A 22,500-nucleotide genomic window follows, 5' to 3' on the forward strand; every position below is an offset into this window, starting at 1 on the left:
TTTGGCGCGCCCGCTGCGCTCCCTGAGTAGAGGGGTCATTTTGTACCAGTGAGGGTGGGAGAGGCGGAGCACTGGACCGCTCGCCTGCTCCTCACCCAAGATGGCGGTGAATCGAGTCTGTCACCGGAGCAGCGCCTAGTCGGCTGCAAGGTCCACAGCAAGGCAGATAATTAACTGGGCTGATAATGGAGCAGTCCCTAGAAAGCGCGGGGGGTACAGAACAATTTTTAAAATTAAGGGCGAAGTAAGTCCTATTAATCAGAACTTCGTGCAGTTAATGGGAAATAGTGCGAGCGGAATTAAAAACACACACGTCCCGGCTTTCCGCCACAGGACACATATACATATATATATACACACACATATATATATATATATATATATATATTTCCGAAGCATTCTCCTTCCTGGGAAGTAGAAGAGGCGGCACAAAGGTACGTTTGAATTCCATTTATTCAACACATTTGCATGACGCGTTTCGGTTACTACCTTCTTCTGATGCTTTGTGTCGACATAGTTCCACTGGTGTCATTAGCTTCTGTCTCTGACTCAACCACTGAAGTAGTGTTGAGGGTGTCAACACTACTTCAGTGGTTGAGTCATATATATAGGTTACGTCTCATTGTAACAACATATCAGCATTTGCATTTATAATTGATTTGCATTCCTGAACAGGATTATATGACCAGCCAATCTGGTTACATATGTTGGAGTACTCTTTCTCCATGAATGTGCTCACCCGTCAGTTCAGATATTTGTCAAGTAACAGCAGCTGGTGGTAATTTTGTCCCAATATGCACTAACCCACTTTCACTCGATTTAAGACTTTGCTCCATTTTCTTTGCAGTTTTTTCCTTCGATTGCTTTTTAGCACTTTTCTGTAAGGATTAAGGGCTGATCAGCCATGTCACATGTGAGGTCAATTTCAAGTTAAGCCAATGCTTACTATGCCTCCCTTCTTTCTAACGACCACTCTTCTACACCTGCCTGCTTGATGCAACTTATCTTTGGTATTGCTACACTGACATGTATTGATAAGTTTAATATCCATTATAATTAGCACACTGGCATAAAAAAACCCACCTGGGAACCGGTTGCTGGCCAAAATCTGAAAGTGTTCTTTCAAGAAGGCCTCCTGATCTGGAGTGCTGACCACTTGAGATTCGATTACATAGGTGTTCGTTTCTTCCTCCTCTTCCACCTGCTCCTCCAGGTCTGAAGAAATGCCATCCACACTCAAGGGCTCTGTACTTTCAGAATCTTGGTTTAGGGCAGATGGAAAGAGAAACATTGAAAGCATTGCCTTGAGACTTTAAAATGCACAAGATGTCTAAATAGTCTTCTTGCCCGTTAAACGATTTTCCAAAGAAATAACATGAGAAACAGAGGCTTCTTTAATTTATTTTGTATCTATGCAATGGTGGAGTGTAACCGGTTAGAACTATAAATGATGCAGATTTAGAAAACCAAAACTAAGCTTTTTTATATCCCAGATATGCTTCGCAGAAACTTCAGGAAAGGGAGAGCATATGGCTTGGTCACAGAAATTACTGTTCAATGCAGCAATACTCCTTTGTTACTGATATTTCTCCTATGTTACAGTCTCTGTGCAATCTTTCAAGTGCAATTAACCAAATGCATCATAACTTTACAGCTCATTTTTGTCTGATACCTGGATCAGGTGTGCAGCAATTAGATTTCGATTTTAAGTTGTACCTTGTGTGCACCAGAGGCTACTAGCTCTTTCCTTCAGACCCAACTTGTCAAAACTTTGGAGATGCCTTCAAGTAATGACGGGGTCCAATGTTTTGCCTGGCTAGCATGACAATGACAACACCCCACATAGGGTTCCAGCCAGCAGGAGCACACTAAGTCATTGATGGTGGTCATGGCGCAAATCTCGAAGCTTGAAGGCCTCACCTTCATGGTGCCTGAAACCCAGCTGATGCTGAACGGAGCAGTCCTGAGGTCAGAGGAGTCAGTCTGGCCGGTTACCACATGGTTGAGGCAGGGCTTGCTCCCAGCAGCCCTCAGTCTTTGCCACTGATAGAGGCTCAGCACTCAAACTGAATGCATCAGGCTGACCATCCGTGTGAACAGAGGGCACCACACAAACTACACAAGGCCCTTCTTGCCCCAAAGGTTTTCAAAGCCCTACCTCTGATCTTGTGTGTTTTCATGAGCATGTCTGCCCACACAAAAAGGAGAGCCATGGATCAGGCTTCGATCTAGTGAATCAGCAAGTCACTTGAATTGGAGGCTCAGGCATGGAACCCCATATGGTAAAAAAGATGACTGTGCCTTAGGTCACCCCCTGAAGAATCCTTACTTGCCAACTATGACAGAGTAAAGTCGGGGCCATTTCACAGATCCGAGAAAATCCAGAGGGCAGTATATTTTAGCATAGCATAGGATCATCCAAATCACACATCATCCCCACTTCAAAAGGTAAGAAGAGTCAGTGAAATAAGGCAATTTTTGTTCAGGATAAACTCACACCTCACACAAGGTACACCCTTGATAAAGACAGCAATATGTCCCAGCCCAGCAGTTTATACAAATTGACAGCAACAGTATACATTTGGGCCAAATTGTCTATATTAGCCTGCAAGCACATCGGAAATCCCATTAAGGATGTACAGAGGTCCTTGGCAGTATGCTAGGGCAATCTACTGGTTGCTGGCTAAGTGGACTAATACATCCAGTCCAAGGATATGTGTTTGACCTCAGGGTCACAGGTTCAAATCCTGGCAAGTCCAGTGAGCTTTATTCCCTCTCAAGGAAGATAAACTAAGTACTGTGGAGTTAGGTAACAAGCATCTATTATTTCAGTGCCAAGCGATCCATGACTTGGGTGGGGAAGGGGAACTTGCGATTTAAAAATGCTTGTTATATTCTCTACTGGGGCAGCTCTCAAACCTTCAAATAGCAGCGATCTCACAGGTGTCTATTAAAAGAACGCCCAAAGCCTGGGACGCTGGTTCAAATGGGCAGAGGTGCGAGTCTGCTAATTAAAATGGATCCTAAACAGTCAGAACTGTCTTGGACTGAAGGTTGGCCCTTTGCTAACCCACTTGTTAAGAAAAGGTCATAAGTGAAAACCTTTTCAGCCCAAGATAAAATGCACTTCGGTAACAATATATCTGTAATAAACAGTAGTTTGTGTTAGATTCCTTACCTTAGAATATCCCCAGGCGTCAGACTGGATCCGGAAAGTTTTCGTCAGCAGTACCCCTGCGCGTCGGTAGGCGTCGTCTGCGGCTCCGCGTCCGTTGGTGTCGTGATCGCCAGGATGACATCGGAGCAGACGCTGCCCTCGCGCGCTGACGTCAGTTCTGTACATAGCTTTCTGCGCCAGGAACGCAGAGCCATGATAGAAAGAGACACTGGTGCCATGAAACTAGGGCCCTGAAAGGGATGTCCTTAACCCTAGATATCGGTTTGCAGAACGGGGAGGTTGGGTAGGGCGGTAAGGAATCTAATACAAACTACTGTTTCTTACAGATATATTGTTACCGAAGGGAAGTAACTTGTGCATCTGAAAGAAACGGGTAAGTGTTCGATTCCTTACCTTAGAATAGATACCCCAGCAATACCAACCCCGGTGGTGGGTCTGCGAACCAAGATCACACCGGAAAGTCCTGGAGAACGGAACGGCCGAAAAAGCCATCTCTCCAGACTTGGCTGTCCAGGCAGTAATGTCTAGCAAACGTGTGCAGCGAGGCCCAAGTAGCTGCCTGACAGATGTCCTGCAAGGGGACTCCCCGACCCAGGACCGTAGTAGCCGCCATGGCCCGAGTGGAATGGGCGCGCAGCCCAACTGGAGGCTCCTTTTTCACCAAAGAGTAGCAAACCTTGATGCACAAGACAACCCACCGAGAGATGGTCCGCTTGCACACCGCCCGTCCCTGCTTAGCACCCACGTAACCAACAAAGAGCTGGTCATCCACCCGGAACTTGCGTGTGGGATCTAGATGGAAGGAGAGCGCACGTTTTGGGTCCAGGCGGTGGAGCCTCTCTTCCTCTTTCGAGGGATGCAGAGGCGAAAGAAGGTAGGCAAGGTGATGGACTGCCCGATATGAAAGGCTGTGACCACCTTGGGCAGGAAAGAAGGACGAGTCCTCAGAACAACCTTGTCGCACAAGTTACTACTTGTGTAACGATATATCTGTAAGAGACATTAGTTAGTGATAGATTCCTTACCTTAGAATATCCCCAGGCGTCAGACTGGATCCGGAAACTTTTGCGTAGCAATACCCCTGCGCGCCGGTAGGCGTCGTCGGCGTCGTGGGCGCCGGGATGACGTCGTCGGAGTACTTAGACGGCGCCCATGCGCGCTGACGTCAGTTCTGACACACAGCTTTTCCGCGCCAGATACGCAGAGCCATGATAGAACTAACACTGGTGCCATGAAACTAGGGCCCTGAAAGGGGATGACCTTAACCCTAGATATCGGTTCGCAGAACGGGGAGGATGGGTGGGTCGGTAAGGAATCTATCACTAACTAATGTCTCTTACAGATATATCGTTACACAAGTAGTAACTTGTGCATCTGAAAGAGACACGTTAGTGATAGATTCCTTACCTTAGAATAGATACCCCAGCAATACCAACCCCGGTGGTGGGTCTGCGAACCAATATCACACCAGAAAGTCCTGGAGGACGGAACGGCCAAAGAAGCCATCCCTCCGGACTTGACTGTCCAGGCAGTAGTGTCTTGCGAACGTGTGCAGCGAGGCCCACGTGGCTGCCTGACAGATGTCCTGCAGGGGGACACCTCGGCCCAGGGCAGTTGTCGTTGCTGTGGCCCGAGTGGAGTGAGCCCGCAATCCAGCCGGGGGCTCCTTCCTCGCCATGGAGTAACATGCTTGGATACACAAGATGATCCACCTAGAGATGGTCCTCTTGTGTACAGCTTTACCCTTCTTCGCGCCCACGTAACCAACGAAGAGTTGGTCATCCACCCGGAATTGGCGTGTGCGATCTAGGTAGTAGGAGAGCGCACGTTTTGGATCCAGACGGTGGAGCCTCTCTTCCTCTTTCGAGGGATGCGGAGGCGGAAAGAAAGTGGGCAAGGTAATGGACTGCCCGATGTGGAAGGCCGTGACAACCTTGGGCAGAAAGGAAGGTCGTGTACGTAACACCACCTTGTCAGGGTGGACAGACAGGAAAGGTGGAGAAGAAGAAAGAGCCTGGAGCTCACTCACTCTCCTGGCAGAGGTGATGGCAACCAGGAAGGCAGTCTTCAGAGTAAGGAGACGAAGAGGATAGTTATGCAGTGGCTCAAAGGGAGCACACATCAGATAAGTGAGAACAAGATTCAAGTCCCACTGGGGCATCACGAAGGAAACAGGAGGGAACATGTGCGTGATGCCTTTCAGAAATCTACTTACAATAGGGGACTTGAATAAAGAAGGCTGATCTGGTAGCCTCAAGAAGGCTGATAGAGCAGAAAGGTACCCTTTAAGAGTGCCCAGAGCAGAGCCCTGCTGGGCAAGGGAAAGAAGAAGGAGCAGCACTTCCGAAAGGGGTGCCGAGAGAGGATCCACAGCCTTTGCTGTGCACCATGCCACAAATCTGTTCCACCGGCAGGCGTATACCGACTTTGTGGAGGGACGCCTGGCTGCCAGAATGATATCACAGACTTCAGGAGGCAAGTCAAATGGCCTCAACTGCCGCCGCTCAATCTCCAAGCTTGTAGGTGGAGACTGGACAGGTTCGGGTGCAGGACCGTCCCCTGCTGCTGCGACAGAAGGTCCTCCCGAAGAGGCAGACGAATCGGGGGATCGACTGACATGCTGAGTAGCTCGGGATACCAGTATCTTCGTGCCCAGTCCGGAGCCACAAGGATGACCTGGGCCCGGTCGCGCCTGATCTTCTTCAGCACTCTGGGCAGAAGTGGTATAGGCGGAAAGGCGTACAACAGACCGCAGCTCCACTCGCGACGAAAAGCGTCTCCGAGCGAGTGCCGCCTTGGAAATTCCAACGCGCAGAACTGATGACATAGCGCGTTCTCTTCTGTGGCGAATAGATTTAACCAAGGCTCTCCCCACTGCCGAAAGAGACCTTGCGCCACGTCCGAGTTCAGACGCCATTCGTGATCCATCATGCACCGGCGGCTGAGTTCGTCCGCCCTGGCATTCAGAGAGCCTGCCAGGTGTTGAACCACCAGGGTCACGCCCTGATGTTCCAGCCACTGCCAGAGGCGCAGAGCCTCCTGGCAGAGGGTCCACGACCCCACCCCGCCTTGCTTGTTGCAGTACCACATGGCGGTGGTGTTGTCGGTGAACACTTGCACTACGCTCCCCCGGACAGAGGGGAGGAATGCCTTCAGTGCTAGACTAATCGCCCGCAGCTCCAGAAGGTCGATATGGAGCCGGGACTCCGCCGGAGACCAGAGGCCTCTGATCTCCGCCTCTCCCATGTGGCCTCCCCAGCCCTGGAGGGACGCGTCCGTCACAACTACGTGCTCCGGTTGGGGTAGGGAGAGGGGTCTGCCACTGACCCAGTCGCGGTCCGTGAGCCACCACTGCAGTTGTCTCGCAGTGCCCTCTGAGATCAGGACATGATCGGACAGGTTGCCCTGATGCTGGGCCCACTGAAACTTCAGGTCCCACTGCAGAGCCCGCATCCGCCACCTGGCGTGACGCACCAGAAGGATGCAGGAGGCCATCAGTCCCAGAAGCCGCAGCGTCAACCTGACCGAGACCCGGGATAACGGCTGGAAGATGGGAACCAGAGCCTGAATATCCCGAACCCGCTGCTCGGGTGGGTAAACCCGAAACTGCGCCGAGTCGAGAACCGCTCCGATGAAGAGGAGCTTCTGAGAGGGACACAGGTGTGACTTCGGCACATTGATGGAGAACCCCAGCAAGTGCAGGAGGTCGGCCGTAGTCTGGAGGTGGCTGACGACTGTCTGGGGCGAGCCCGCCTTCAACAACCAGTCGTCGAGGTAGGGGAAGACTGATACTCTCTGCCTGCGCAGATGGGCTGCGACCACCGCCATCACCTTCGTGAACACCCGTGGGGCGCTGGTAAGGCCGAAGGGGAGCACGGTAAACTGAAAGTGCTCTTGGCCTACCGTGAACCGCAGGTAACGCCGGTGGGCCGGCAGGACGGGGATGTGGAAATAGGCGTCCTGCAAGTCCAACGCTACCATCCAGTCTCCTGGGTCCAGGGCAGCCAGGACCTGAGCCAAAGTGAGCATCTTGAACTTCTCCATCCGGAGGAAGCCGTTGACGTTCCGCAGATCCAAGATAGGGCGTAGGCCCCCTTTGCCCTTCTTGGGCACCAGAAAGTAGTGGGAGTAACAACCACGTCTTCCTTCTGGCCCAGGAACGCGCTCGATGGCCCTCTTGGCCAAGAGGGCCGAAACCTCCTCTTGCAGAAGTTGCAAGTGATCCCCCGACACACGGTGGTATTGAGGTGGCATGGATGGAGGGGATGACTCCAAGGGGAGGGAGAAGCCCCTTCGGACAATCTGCAGCACCCACCTGTCCGAAGTGACTGTATGCCAGTGGGAGAGGTGATGGCGAACCCTGCCTCCCACAGGCGTCACATGGGCCTGAAAACTCGGACTAGGAAGGTTTTGAGGCAGGGGCTGCTGAGGGAGGTGTGGACTGGCCTCGCCGCTGGCCCCGACCACCGCCACGGCGGTTCCCACGTCCGCCACCGCGTTGTTGGACATTCTGCGGCGCGTGGCTGACGGTACGTGGTGGGGCGCCCCTTCCGTGGCCACGAAAGGAGCGAAAGGCACCCGATTGCTGGCGTGGGGCCGTAATGCCCAAGGACTTGGCCGTGGCCCTGGAGTCCTTGAAACGTTCCAGCGCATGGTCTGCCTTGTCGCCGAAGAGGCGACGGCCATCAAACGGCATGTCCAGGAGGGTGGCCTGGACATCGGCCGAGAAGTTGGCGGACCTCAACCAGGCGTGGCGTCGAACCGCCACCGTCGTTGCCATCGCCCTGCCCAGTGAGTCCGTAGTATCCAGCCCACACCGGATAGAAAAGCGTGCTGCATCTCGGCCGTCCGCCAGGGCTTGGCTGAGTTTAGCCTGGACCTCCTCCGGGCATCTAGGCAGCACCTCCGCAACCGTGTCCCACAGGGTGTGGGTGTAGCGGCCCAAGAGACAGGCGGTGTTCACAGACCGCAGCTCTAAGCTCACAGTCGAGAAAACCTTCTTCCCGAACTGTTCATATCTCTTGGATTCCCTGTCGGGCGGGGCCGACGGGAATGCGGTTTGGGAGTTTGAGGCCTGGATGACCAGACTCTCGGGGGTGGGATGGGTGGACAAAAAGCATGGGTCGCCCGGTGCCGGGCGGTAGCGTCTGGCCACGTTCCTGTCCACAGGGGGGCCTGTGGCGGGCTTGGACCAAGTGCCCAGAAGAACGTCACACAAGGCCTCATTGAACGGCAGGAGGGGCTCCGCGGAGCCTGACTGCTGTTTGAGGACCTCGGTGAGGAGATTAGTCCTCACGGCCGCGACGGGGAGCTGAAGGTTTAAGGCCTTAGCTGCCTTCGTCAACACTACGCTGTAAGCAGAACCCGCCTCCGAAGCCACAGTCGGGGGCGACGTAAATCCAGTGTCTGGCGAGGTGTCAATACCACTGGCCTCCCCAAGCTCATATGTCCAGTCCTGTTGCGACTGGCAATCACGTGCCAGAGGGTCCTCGGACCCCTCCCATTGCTCCTCGTCACCTGGCTCTTGGAGACCAGGATTAACAGCCAGGGCCTCCTCGTGGAGATAAAAGTCTCCAAAGGCCGACGGAATCGGCGCCCAGCGGCGCCCTTCTGACTCCTGAGTAGGACCGTAGGAGACATTGGGGGCGGCAACCACATCGGCTGCCGGGGACGACACCTGAAGGGACGGCGCCGGCGAGGTCGTAAGGTCGACCGGCGAGGTCCCGGATCCGGAGCCGGATCCAGCGAGGTCGTGCGGCGCCGGGACCGAAGTCGCCAGCGGCGCCGGGGCCGAAGCACCCGACGTCGTCGGGGCCGAAGCGCCCGACCCGGAAGGACCTCCAGACGGAACCGATCGGCCCGAAGGCGCCACGGGAACCGACTGAGGAGGGAGGGCCCTCATGGCCATGAGGTACCTCTCGACCTCCTCCTGCGACGCGCCGTGCCCAGGGACCCGAAGGTGTGGGGCAGGCGGCGACGCTTGCGACTCCCGCGGAGCCGCGTGGGCGGTGTCGCCCGAGTCCCCGGCCGCATCGTGCAAGCGTCGGGGCGGGTCGGAGGATCGATGGTGTCGCTCCGACCTCTCATGCCTCTTACCTGAGGACTTGGAACCAGACGATCGGTGTCCACTTCCGGAACGTTGATGACTCCGACCTCGCGACCTGTCCCTCGACCTCCCGTGGGACCGGGACCGGGACCTGGAGCGGCGCGGGGCCGACTGCCTCAGCTCGAGACGCTTGCGGGACCGCTCCCGCCTAGCCTTCGACGTCAGGGCCCGGCAGTCGGAGCAGGAGCATCGTCGTGGTCGAGGCCTAAGCACTTCAGGCACCGGCGATGGGGGTCCGTGACCGACATGAGTCGGCCGCACTTCGAACAAGGCTTGAACCCGGGCATCCCTGGCACCGATAGTCGAGAAGTCGACTAAAGAGAAGATCAAAAGGATCAAAAATTTTCAGTCAAAAAGTGACTGGGGGTAGAGCTTCTTCCGGATCTGCGCTAGCTGGCGCGGAAAAAAGAAGAACTGACGTCAGCGCGCATGGGCGCCGTCTAAGTACTCCGACGACGTCATCCCGGCGCTCACGACGCCGACGACGGACGCGGAGCCGCAGACGACGCCTACCGGCGCGCAGGGGTATTGCTACGCAAAAGTTTCCGGATCCAGTCTGACGCCTGGGGATATTCTAAGGTAAGGAATCTATCACTAACGTGTCTCTTTCAGATCAGATGGACGGAGAGGAAAGGAGGTTTAGAAGATAGCGCCTGGAGCTCACTCACTCTCCTGGCAGAGGTGATGGGAACCAGGAATGCAGTCTTAAGAGTCTGGAGACGAAGAGGACAGTTATGAAGCGGCTCAAAGGGAGCGCACATAAGATACGTTAGAACAAGATTCAAATTCCACTGAGGCATCATGAAGGGAACAGGAGGAAACATGTGTGTGATGCCTTTTAAGAATCTATTTACAACAGGGGACTTGAAGAGAGAAGGCTGACCAGGAAGCCTTAAGAAGGTTGAAATTGCTGAGAGGTAGTCCTTAATAGTGCCCAGAGCAGAGCCCTGCTGGGCAAGAGAAAGAAGAAAGAGGAGAACCTCTGAAAGGGGGCAGAGAGTGATCTACAGCCTTTGCTGTGCACCATGCCACAAATTTATCCACCTGCAGGCGTATACCGTTTTTGTGGAGGGACGCCTGGCTGCCCGAATCACATCACAGACTTCAGGAGGCAAGTCAAATGGCCTCAACTGCCGCCGCTCAATCTCCACGCATGTAGGTGGAGACTGGACAGGTTCAGGTGGAGGACCGTCCCCTGCTGCTGCGACAGAAGGTCCTCCTGAAGAGGCAGACGAATCAGGGGATCGACTGACATGCCGAGTGGCTCTGGATACCAGTACATTCGTGCCCAGTTCGGAGCCACAAGGATGACTTGGGTCCGGTCTCGCCTGATCTTCAGCACCCTGGGCAGAAGTGGTATAGGCGGAAAGGCTTAAAACAGACCGCAGCTCACTCGCGGTAAAAAGCGCCACAGAGCTAGTGCCGCCTAGGAAATTCCAACGCGCAGAACTGATGACATTGCGCCTTCTCTTCAGTGGCAAATAGATCTAACCAAGGCTCTCCACACTGCTGCAAGAAACCTTGCTCCACGCCGGAGTTCCGAGGCCATTCGTGATCCATCGTGCACCAGCGGCTGAGTTTGTCCGCTCTGGCGTTTAGAGAACCTGCCAGGTGTTGAACCACCAGGGTGACGCCCTGGTGTTCCAGCCATTGCCAGAGGCGCACAGCCTCCTGACAAAGGGTCCACGATCCCACCCCGCCTTGTTTGTTTCAGTACCACATGGCGGTGGTGTTGTCCGTGAACACCTGCACTACACTTCCCCGGACAGAGGGAAGGAATGCCTTCAGTGCAAGTCAGATCGCCCGCAGCTCCAGAAGGTTGATATGGAGCCGGGACTCCGCCGGAGACCAGAGGCCTCTGATCTCCCCTCTCCCATGTGACCCCCCCATCCCGGGAGGGACGCATCTGTCACCACTACGCGCTCCGGTTGGGGTAGGGAGAGGGATCTGCCGCTGACCCAATCGCGGTTCGAGAGCCACCACTGCAACTGACTCGCAGTGCCCTCCGAGATCAGGGCGTGGTCAGACAGGTTGCCCTGATACTGTGCCCACTGACACTTCAGATCCCACTGCAGTGCCAGCATCCGCCACCTGGTGTGATGCACCATAAGGATGCAGAAGGCCATCAGCCCCAGGAGCCGCAGCGTCAACCTGACCGAAACTCTGGATAAAGGCTGAAAGATCGGAATCAGAGCCTGAATATCCCGAACCCACTGTTCGGGGGGATAAACCCGAAACTGCTCCGAGTCAGAACCGCTCCGATAAAAAGGAGCTTCTGAGTGGGGTACACGTGTGACTTTGGCACGTTGATGGAGAATCCCAGCGAGTGCAGGAGGTTGGCCGTAGTCTGGAGGTGGGAGACGACTGTTAGTGGAGAGCCCGCCTTCAACAACCAATTGTTGAGCTAGGGGAAGACTATAAACCCTGATCTGCGCAGATGAGCTTCGACTACCGCCATCACTTTGATGAACACCTGAGGGAGCTGGTAAGGCCGAAGGAAACCATGGTAAACTCAAAGTGCTCGTGGCCTACTGTGAAAAGCAGGTAGCGCTGTTGGGCCGGCAGGACGGGGATGTGGAAATATGCGTCCTGCAAGTCCAATGCCACCATCCAGTCTCCCAGGCAGCTAGGACCTGAGCCAAAGTCAGCATCTTGAACTTCTCCTTCCAGAGGAATCCGTTGACGCTCCGTAGGTCCAAGATAGGGCGTAGGCCTCCTTTGCCCTTCTTGGGTACCAGAAAGGAGTGGGAAAAGCAACCATGTCCTACTTCTGGCCCAGGAACGTGCACGATGGCCACCTTGGCCAAGAGGGCCGTAACTTCCTCCTGCAGAAGTTGCAAGTGATCCCCGACATACTGTGGTACTGCGGTGGCATGGCTGGAGGGGTCGCCTCGAAGGGGAGGGAGTAGGCCCTTCGGACTATTTGCAGCACCCACCTGTCCGACGTGAGGGTGCACCAGTGGAGGAGGTGATGGCGAACCCTGCCCCCCACTGGCGTCGAATGGGCCTGAAATGCCGGACTAAGTAGGCTTAGAGGCAGATACTGCGGGAACGGATGTGGACTGACCCTGCCGTTGTCCCCTGGCACCGCCACAGCCTTAACCACCTCCGCGACCGCGTTGAGACTGGTTCTGCGGCCTGTGGCTGGCTGGACGTGTGGGGGCACCCCTTCCTTGGCCACGAAAGGGGCGAAAAGCTGAAGTTTGCTGGCACTGGCCTAGGCCCAAGGACTTGGCCGTAGCCTTGGAGTCCTTAAAACGCTCTAACGCACTGTCCGCCTTGTCGCCAAAAATGCGACGGCCATCGAAGTGTATGTCCATGAGCGTGGCCTGGAAATCCCCCGAGAAGTTGGCAGACCTCAGCCAGGCGTGGCGACAAAATCGCCACCATAGTGGAAAACGCTCTGCCCAGCGAGTCCGTGGTGTCAAGTCCACATCTAATGGAGTACCGTGCTGCATCCTGCCCATCCGCCAGGGTTTGAGCGAGCCATGTCAGGGCCTCCTCCGGACAAGGTGGCAGCACGTCCGTAACCGTATCCCACAGAGAGTGGGTGTAACGACCCAAAAGGCAGGCGTTGTTGACAGACCACAGCCCCAGACTCAGAGAGGAGAACAGTTTCTTTTCAAACTGATCATACCTTTTGTATTCCCGATCCGGAGGACCGGTCGGGAATACGGTCTGGGACGTAGAGGCCTGGATCACCAGGCTCTCGAGGGTGGGGTGAACAGAAAGAAAGCAGGGGTAGCTGGGCGGTGGAGTCGGGCCACGTTCCGATCCACAGGGAGGCCTGTAGAGGGCTTGCACCAGGTGCCCATCAGAATGTCGGTGAGTGCCTTGTTAATCGGCAGTAGAGGCTCCGAGGAGCTTGCCTGCGGTTTGAGCACCTCATTGAGGTTAGTCCTCACAGCCGCGACAGGGAGCTCAAGAGCAAAGGCCTTGGCCGCCCTGTTCAACACCACGCTATAAGTAGCCCCTCCTACGAAGCCATGGAGGGAGGAGAGACGAATCCAGTGTTGGGTGAAGTGTCCAGACCACTGGCCTCCCCCAGCTCTTCTGCCCAGGCCTGGCTCAATTGGCACTGCTGTGCCAGAGGGTCCTCAGACCCGTCCCAGTCCTCGTCATCCATCTCCTGTTAAACAGGCAAAAATGATGGAGCCGGGTCGTAGGTGAATTGCTCACCCATCGTCTGAGACGGTGCAGAGTGGCGCCGCTCCGGCGTCACACCTGGACCGGGGCTGAAACCGGGGCCGGCGTAGTCCAAAGATGGCACCGGGAGAGACACCCTAGGGGACGGCGCCAGCGGAGGAGGCGTGAGGGCGACTGGCGACGACCCGGATCCCGCCTAGATCCTGTGGGGCCCTGCGGCGTCGGGACCGGAGTCGACAACGAAGCCAAAGCACCCAACGGCACCGGTGCCAGAGCCGCTAGCCCGCTACGGCTCCCAGTCGGACCAGCGGGGCTCGAATGCGCCTCGCCTCGACTGAGGAAAGCACTAATCTCCTCCGGTGTCACGTGCAACCCAGGGACCGGCGGGTATGGAGCTGGACGCGGCGCTTTTGGCTCTGATTGAGCCGGGCGGTGTCGCCCGAACCCCCAGCCGCGTCGTGGGGAGTCAGAAGAGCGATGACGCCTCTTCAACTACTTTTTCGAATGCCTCGACTTACCGGAGGACTTGGAGCCCGACGAGTGGTGGTGACTCGACGAGCGGCGATGACTGCGGCTCCGCGACCGGTCCCTCGACTTCCTCCTTAACCGGGACTTCAAGCGGCACAGAGCCAACTGCCGAATCTCGAGCAACTTACAGGACCGCCTTTGAGGTGAAGGCCCAGCAGTCGGGGCACGACTTGTCATCATGGTCGGCCCCGAGGCAGTAAAGGCACTGACGGTGGGGATCGGTCACCGACATCAGGTGGTGACCGGCCTCGCAGGGTTTAAAACCAGGCATCCCTACGGCACCTCAAGTCGGCAACTCGAAAAGTGATCAAAATAGTTAGTCAAAAAATGACTAGATTACTGCTCTTCCCGGATCTGCACCTGCTGGCGCGGAAAAAAGAACAACTGACGTCAGCGTGCGAGGGTGGCGTCTAAGTACTCCGACGACGTCATCCCTGCGATCACGACGCCGACGACGGAGCCGCAGACGCCTACCGACGCGCAGGGGTACTGCTGACGAAAACTTTCCGGATCCAGTCTGATGCCTGGGGATATTCTAAGGTAAGGAATCTAACATTAACCTGTTTCTTTCTGATGCAGGCCACAATCAAAACAGATTTCCCTCCAAGATTCAAAGATAAACTGGTTGTGATTTATGACCTCTCCTGGCCACAAACAAGGTGATCAGTACTTCAGATCAAGCAGAGATAAAAGGGACTAATTCCAACAGATAAGGCAGTGCAAAGATATGTTATGTTATGTTATATGGGTATTTATTACGCGCACAACTACTCTTGAGTATCCTGGCGCGATATAGTTATTAGATTCCTCTCCCACGGCATCAGCTGTTCTTACAGATTGGACATGCTTTATATGCTGTTAATCTAGAAGCAGTATATGCAATGATATATATGTGTTGCACAAATGAAAACTCAATAAAAAAGGTTTTGTAAAAGGGGCATTCTGAGACTGGCTAAATCAAACACTCAAACACACATTTGACTTCAAAAGGAGGTTCCCCAGTTTAAGAAAGAAAGACTGGAACAGGAGTTTGTCAGTCTGCTTGTTGGTTTTTCATTAGATCTCTTCTGGTGCTTCACAAAGCTTCCTATATGGATCTGACAAGAGTACTACTAGAAATTGGACTTAGAAAAGTAAATCTGTCTTCAGGGAATTCTAAATTAAACATACTGAATATTTCGACTAAGCTTTGAAAAAGCAGAATTCCCACTATAGCCTGGGAGTTATGTTGTGAAAGCAAGTCGAGACTCCAGTACAGAGAGGCAAGCATTACCCCAACCAGTGTTACAAACAAAACAATGATTAAACTTAAAAGGAATTCAGTGCGAGTGCTTGTAACTTCACAGCCCAATCTTCAGAAGATCACAAGTGCATAACAAGCCCATCAGAGTTGCTGGAAGGAGGCTCTAAAGGCTAAAACAGGGCAAGTCTGGTTACAACGAAATTTAAAAGGAGAGTTGTTGATAATATAGACAGAGTAAGGTATTGAGTGTTGCGACCTGGTCATATTTTCTGCAATTGATCTATGCATGGGTTTCTATGAAGTGCAATCATAACATTAAAAAGATTGGTAAACTTAAATATTTCTGCTGTGCGTAGTAACATAAGACTTTTAGGATAATGTTTATTTCCATTTTCGTAACATGATCCAGATTCTCCTTGGTCCTGGCTATGACAATCTAAAGTCTGCTATAAGACCTACTTAATAGGTTCCCAATCACTGCATCTGGAAGTGCCTTTAATAACTACAAGGGCTACAGTTTATCTGTCACCATCAGATCTGGATGTAACACCTTCAGGAGCTCACCCTCATTTGGATGTTCTGGGCTGGAAAGGCGACTACTGCAGTAATCCATCGAGCAGGCACTATCCGGGCTGTTCTTATCTTGGCATCCATTCCCTTGGTAATCTCTACCTGATTTCCCTTGAGGAATTTCCTTTACCTGGAACTCACTGTAAGAAAGATACAATTAAAAGGAGTAAAATGTCTGGAATTACAGTAATCAAACTTTGAAATTTGATTTATTAAATGGACTTTCACTTGCTTTAAATATAGGGTTGGCACTGCTTTTGGCAGAAACTTCCTACTCCATTCAGCAGACAACCTTTCATATAAAATGTAGATAAAAAAGGTAGTCAGCTGAAAATGAATATGGAATCACCAAGGCCTATTCTCAGTCAGAGAAACAGCCCTGAACTAATATTTATGATTGTTTTTCAAAACATTACTGCATTTGGGAAGAGAATTTCAAGCATTTTTTGAAATCTGTAGTTTTTCAAGAAAGACCCACATGTTTCACAACAGGTTTAAAGTAAACATGAAGACAAACAAGACATTAACCCTGGCCTTGTCAAAATGATTTCCTAACGAAAGGACTATTTAAATTGTACACATTATTAAAGATGACACAACAAGGACAGATTACCTACGGTCAAAGCACCCAAATGGCCAGAAAGCTCTTATAACTGATTTGTGAGAACAGCTTCTCTGGTGAGAAGACTAGAACTGCTCGGAAAACACCTTAGACTATTTAATCAATTGGTTTATTAAAAAGGCACGAGCCTTCAAACAAACATTTAGGACACTCTAAGGTCTGATAACGCAACAAAGGACAGCACAGATTAAAAAGCCCCACTCAAGCAGATAAATAATTAGACGATGAAATTGGAGCAGTAGCACTTGTATGGTTTGTTGTCTCCTCGTGTCAACAAGAAGTTGATTAAGGCTTTCCATGGGAAATTCAATTCCATTAACAATGTAAGCGGTCAAGGAATGGTATGGCAAAGCTCCAGTCCTCTGTCATGCTACCGTGGGCCAAAGTTTGCCCAGACTAAGTATAAGACGGTCTGCTGAAAACAGGATGCTCACTGCCTTAAACCAGTTGTTGGATGCGATAAAGAAATTAGTGATCTGGATCACATGTTTGCATACAACTGAAGCCACCTAACCTTACACTAGTTGCTCAATAAGCAATGAGATCAGTTTCCAATCTTTTCCAAATAATGGGTATATATATATATATTTGATCCAGATTACAGGGAAAAAAAGCACTGGCAGTTCTACCACCGAAACAACCCATATTCAATATATGGCATAGGAGACGCTCCTTTGATACACAAGTTAAGCGTACTTTTTACCAGTCAATGCGCTAGAGGCAGAAAATATGATCTGTGAGGGTAGTGAACATTTTTTACTTGTATCCATCAACTTCAACACTCACAGGGAATGTGCTACTATCAATGGTGCCCCACGAAACTAGCATTTGCAATGCAATAGGTCTTGCATTTTCAAAAATTTGACCTATTGGTATTGTAAATGACAATACCAATAGGTAAATTTTTTGAAAATGCGAGACCTATTGCATGCAATAATTTGAACCATCAGAGTGGTACACAGCGCACAGACAATGGTCAAGCAGTGAGTACATCCTTTTCATACCCATTGGCCTGTGGCTTTCAGCAGGGACCTTAAACAATGCATACATTGAAGCGACAAGGATCACTGCCACATACCCGGCCATGCCCAGGGTATCCCTTACACACAGTGAACATGTGCTCACCCAAAGGACGCAAGCCAGGTTGGTTGTATCTGAGTGGTACACACATAGCTTTGCTGAAAGTTGTGCTTTACATACCACCAAGATGCAGAACATATGACTCCAGGCCAGAGGTTACAGGCCTTGCTTATAACTCGTGCACTGCTTACACAGTTCAAAATCTGGCAGCCTCTATATAGTGTAAGCATGAGTAATACACAGACAGAGTGTGTTCCCTGCACATATTCTGGACAGTGATGCAGCAAGTGTGCCATTGCCCTAATGCAAGTAAAGAATATAGCCCCCCTCCCATTACTGGACAGTAAAAGACAGCCATATCTGGGGTGCAGTGGGAAAGGTATACCCCAGGCCCACTGCATCTACTTTTACTAATGACAGCTACACCCTAGTAGGCCATATTATTAGAAATCAAGCGATACACACAGTTCAGGTTGCAGAAAACCCACTCTGAGTCATCCATATTCATTAGATTAAGAAACAGGAGACCATCTCAGTTGTGTGCGCTACCACAGCTAGGGCACGGTTTGTGCCCCTCAGCCACACCAGGACAACAGGCCTTGCGGAGAGCATATGTGAAAGACATTTATATAAAAATTTTAGAACTCACTTGGACTAAAGATGACCCCAGTCATGTAAGCTTGGCCTAGTCAAAATAGCGCATTACTGCAGTTCCAAACGTTGTGAATAATAAAACAAGTTACTTACCTGTAACTTTGGTTCCCCAGTATTGGTACTTTCATAGATTCCCATGCTTTGCATCATTCCCAGTCGTCGGAATGGGAGCCTCAGTAATTGAAAAAATACCATAGCAGTAGGTACAAAAGTGAAAGACAGGCCTAGGCCTCATCTCATTTTGTAGCCTATCCGCCTCTTTTTGTAAAAGAGACCAATAAATTGCAACAACCAATCAGTGTAGTCTCCCCCCTTAGAACCCTCAAATTTTCATAGCTGTTGTGTAACAGTAATCACGTCTGCTGAAGGCTGAGCTTTCTCAGGGGAGGCGGGTGGGCGCATGGGAATCTATGAAAGTACCATTTCTGGGGAACCAAAGTTACAGGTAAGTAACTTGTTTTCTTGCTCCAGAATTTGAATTTCATTGATTCCCATGCTTTGTATCGGAGTAGCTAGCAGTTAGCAACAAATGCACATTTTGTTACATGCATATCAGCACATCACAGTATAAGTATTATCTTAGTCAAAACAGTTTGAAACTATAGACAGACAATATTATCAGATACAAAATGTGCAATAAAGGAAGGAGGGAAAGAAGGGAAAGTTCACCGCTCACTGGAATAGATTCCTCAGGTCTTCTTGTCCGACTGCTGTCTCACTCGTTGTGGAAGAGTCCAAACAGTAGTGCTTTGTGAATGAATGGGCACTGCTCCATGTAGCTGCCCTACAAATGTCCTTGATAGGGACGCCAGAGAACAGAGCCGTAGATGACGACACAGATCTCGTAGAATGCGCTTTGATCCGTCCCCTCAGCGGCTTCCCTGCCACCTGATGACAGAAATGAATTGTGCTGGCAATCCAACATGATATCGCCTGCTTTGACAGGGGCAAGCCTTTCCTTGGAGCGCTAAAATCGACAAAAAGTTGCTAAGTGTTTCTGAAATCTTTTGTGCGTTGGAGATAAAATTTCAGGCTTTGGACATCCAAAGTGTGGAGAGATCTTTCCGCCAGAGTCGAAGGTCGAGGAAAAAAAGACTTTAGAACAACAGATTAATTCAAGTGAAAATCTGAAGGGACTTTTGGAATACATTTCGGATTTGTTCTCAAAATCAAAGAGTCATTCTTGAACTGTAAGAAAGGATCACCAACTGTGAGAGCTTTAAGTTCTCCAACTCTTCTGGCCGATGCAATTGGAAAATCAACCTTCCATGACAAAAATGTCCTCTCCGCCTTATGAATAGGTTCAAAAAGAGCCCTCATGAGATGGCCGAGGACCAGGTCGAGTTGCCATAATGGAGGAGGATGTTTAACCGGAGGAAAAACCCTGAATAAAAGTTTCAGGAATTGTGTGATCACTCTGGCGGACCAGAGAGAAGGGCCAGAGGCTGTTCGTCTGAACCTAGAGATCGCGGCAAGATGCACTTTGATGGAAGATTGTTGACGACCTGACTTGGCCAAAGACAAAATGTACGGTAAGATCTTATAAGGAGCTGAAGTGAAAGGATGAAGATTTTCTTTATGGCACCATGCACAAAAACGCTTCAATTTTTCTTGATAGGTTTTGGTCGTACTTGGGGCCCGAGCCGGAGTTAAAATTTCTTTGCAATCCTGAGGGATATCTAAAGATCTGAACTCTCAGTGCTCAGGAGCCAAGCTAGATTAAGAAATCTTGCCGACCTGGATGGAAGAAGGACAGACTTGCTCTTGTTGAGACCCAACCCAAATGATTGAAGAGTTTAATACAATCTGTGACTACCCTTGTGGCCGCTTGATAGGATGGAGCCTTTATCAGCCAGTCGTGCAGGTAGGGAAACACTTGCAGAGACTGTCTTCTTTGGTATGATGCTACTGGGGCCACCTTGAACTGAAAGTGGCTCTTGGCTCCTGAGAAGCGAAGATACCTCCTGTGGGCCGGATGAATGAGAACATGAAAGTATGCGTCCACGAGATCTAGAGTTGACATAATCGACAGGATTTAGGAGACGCAAAATATCCTGTAGAGAAACCATCTGAAATGAGAGTTTTATAAGATAGGTGTTGAGCTCCCTCAGGTCTAGAATTGGGCGCCACTTTTTTTCTGTCTTGCGAACCAGGAAAAACCTGGAATAGAAACCTTCTCCTCGTTGGGACTGAGGAACAAATTCTATCGCTCCTTTGATGAGGAGTTCCTGAGCTTCGAGACGTAGAAGATTCAGATGTTTTGATTCTGTGGTACGAGGGGCTCTGGATGGTGGAAAATCTTGAAACTCTAGTGTGTGGCCAAATTGTATGATGTTGAGGACCCACCGATCCGATGTAATTATCTGCCAATTGTGGAGGTATTTTGATATCCTGCCCCCCACTGATGATATTGGAGGGGGAGGAACAGTAGACAGAGCCTGAAGGCCGCTATTGTCGCCTAGAAGTATCTCTTCCCTGACGACCCTGTCGCCCTCTTGATGGTTGACGAGAGAAAGATGCTGATTGACCTTGGCGTTGCGAGTATTGTGGCTTTGTTGGTTACCACCTCTGTACGAAGAAAAACCTCTCCCTTTAGCACCTCTGAAAGGAACCTTGTGGTATTGCAATGTCCCCAAGGACCTTGCTGTGTCTGTGTCCTTTTTGATATCTTGAAGGGCATGGTCCATATGTTTGCCAAAAAGCATATCCCCATCATAAGGTAAGTCCAGGATCTTATTCTGAACTTCTTGTCAAAACCAGGTAGCCCGAAGCCAGCCCTTACGTCTTAAAACTGCTGACCCTGCCAATGCTCGAAAGGCACTGGTAGCTATATCCATAGCACAATCTATTATTTCCGAAGAAGAACGTTCACCTTCCTCAAGGATCTTCTTGGCTTCTACCTTGTCACCATCTGGAAGTTGATCCAAAAATGGGGATAAATCGCACCACATTTGGCGACCATATCTACCCAAGATTGCAAGAGCATTCGCCGCTCGAACTAGAAGGCTAGACATTGAGGAGAATAGTTCACCCACATTGTTCAGAGAGGTGTGGCTCACTGGTTAGAGGCGGCAGACCCGAGTGCAGAGAACGGCCCGGGACCAGGGTTCGATTCCCGACGCGGCAGGGTCTTGGACCAGGATCAGCGGACTGATAATTCTCGTATCGGTGCCCACTCCGACCGGGGAGCACACTCGGCAACTCTGGGCATTAGCTTGCCTCATCTCTACAACGGCCCCCACAGACGCCAGGGATGCCTGGTTTCACCCTGGAGATACCCAAAAGGGACCATCTCACAGGGAAAACCAGGACGGGTTCCCCAGCAGTCTACAGCGCCGGGACACTCGGGTAGAGTAACTGTGCGCTATACAAGTATCCCACATTTACATTTACATTTACCCTCCTTATCTGGTGGTGTTGTAAGGGGTGCCGAAGGATTCTTAGATTTTCTTTGAGCTGCCTGGGAAATAACAGAGTCCGGCTTCGGTTGACTTATCAGGCAAGCAGGACTGTTCTCTGGAGTTTTATATTTCTTCTCCAGGCGCGGAAGAACAGGGATGACTGTAGCCGGAATTTGCATCACCTTAGTACCCTCAGCCCATACATGCTCCACAATTGGGATTGAACGGACAGACTTCCTGTAAGGTTCCCTGAAATCATAAAGGAAACAGTCTGACTGCACGGTCGTAACAGGAAGGCCAAACCTCTTGGACGCTCTCTCCATAAGGTTATGGAAACCTCCGATGTCTGCTGGAGGAGAGTCAACAGGATCCGGCGATGGGGAGGCCGGATCTGGAATGAAATATTTGTCCCACTATCAGGATCCGGGACTTGATGAATACCGTGATCATCGTCCGATGAATCATCATCATCATGAACAGCAATAATCTCCTGGTGGCTTTCTCTAGGCTCTGATTCCGGAGGACAAGATACCTGAGGAATCAATGTAGTTGAAGTGGCAGGAATCGATGGAGGAGACTGCGTTTGTTGTTCAGAAACTTGCGATGGAAACCTTTTCTTGTAATCCTGCAACATCATTTGCAAATCCGTAATAAGAGAGGAAGGCATTGCCACCATATCCTGATGAGGTTGATGTTGAGTTCTATCTTGTTGTTCATAATGGCCTTGCTCAGTATAGTAATCGTCGGAATCGGAGTCCTGATACTTCACTTGAAGTTGGGATGCACTATAAACATCCCGGTAAGAGTCATCCTCCTCCTCTGAAAGTTCTTCCTCCAAGAGCAAAGTTGGTGGCAAAGGCGTCACTCTGCGCGGAGAAGTCATCTCAGGAGTGATCTGCTGCCTTCTTAAGGAAATCCGGACTTTTTGAATAGTCGACGTCATCGACGGGCTCGTCGTCGACGGAACCGTCG

The 22,500-nt window shown here is 51.2% G+C and overlaps 1 protein-coding gene across 4 annotated transcripts in view; it reads right to left on the bottom strand.

The window, feature by feature from the left end:
- MAPKBP1 (mitogen-activated protein kinase binding protein 1) overlaps nucleotides 1-22,500 on the bottom strand; it is a 921,590-nt gene that overhangs the window by 89,868 nt on the left and 809,222 nt on the right. For all 4 annotated transcript variants that reach the window (XM_086937231.1, XM_086937232.1, XM_086937229.1 and 1 more), the window contains 2 exons: nucleotides 15,766-15,911; nucleotides 1,084-1,260 (listed from right to left, as the gene is read on the bottom strand). In XM_086937231.1, coding sequence (XP_086793357.1) covers nucleotides 1,084-1,260; nucleotides 15,766-15,911 — 323 coding nt within the window. The remainder of the gene's footprint in view (nucleotides 1-1,083; nucleotides 1,261-15,765; nucleotides 15,912-22,500) is intronic.

Source organism: Lissotriton vulgaris, chromosome 9 (assembly GCF_964263255.1).
Source record: "Lissotriton vulgaris chromosome 9, aLisVul1.2, whole genome shotgun sequence".
In the NCBI taxonomy this organism is placed as follows: domain Eukaryota; kingdom Metazoa; phylum Chordata; class Amphibia; order Caudata; family Salamandridae; genus Lissotriton; species Lissotriton vulgaris.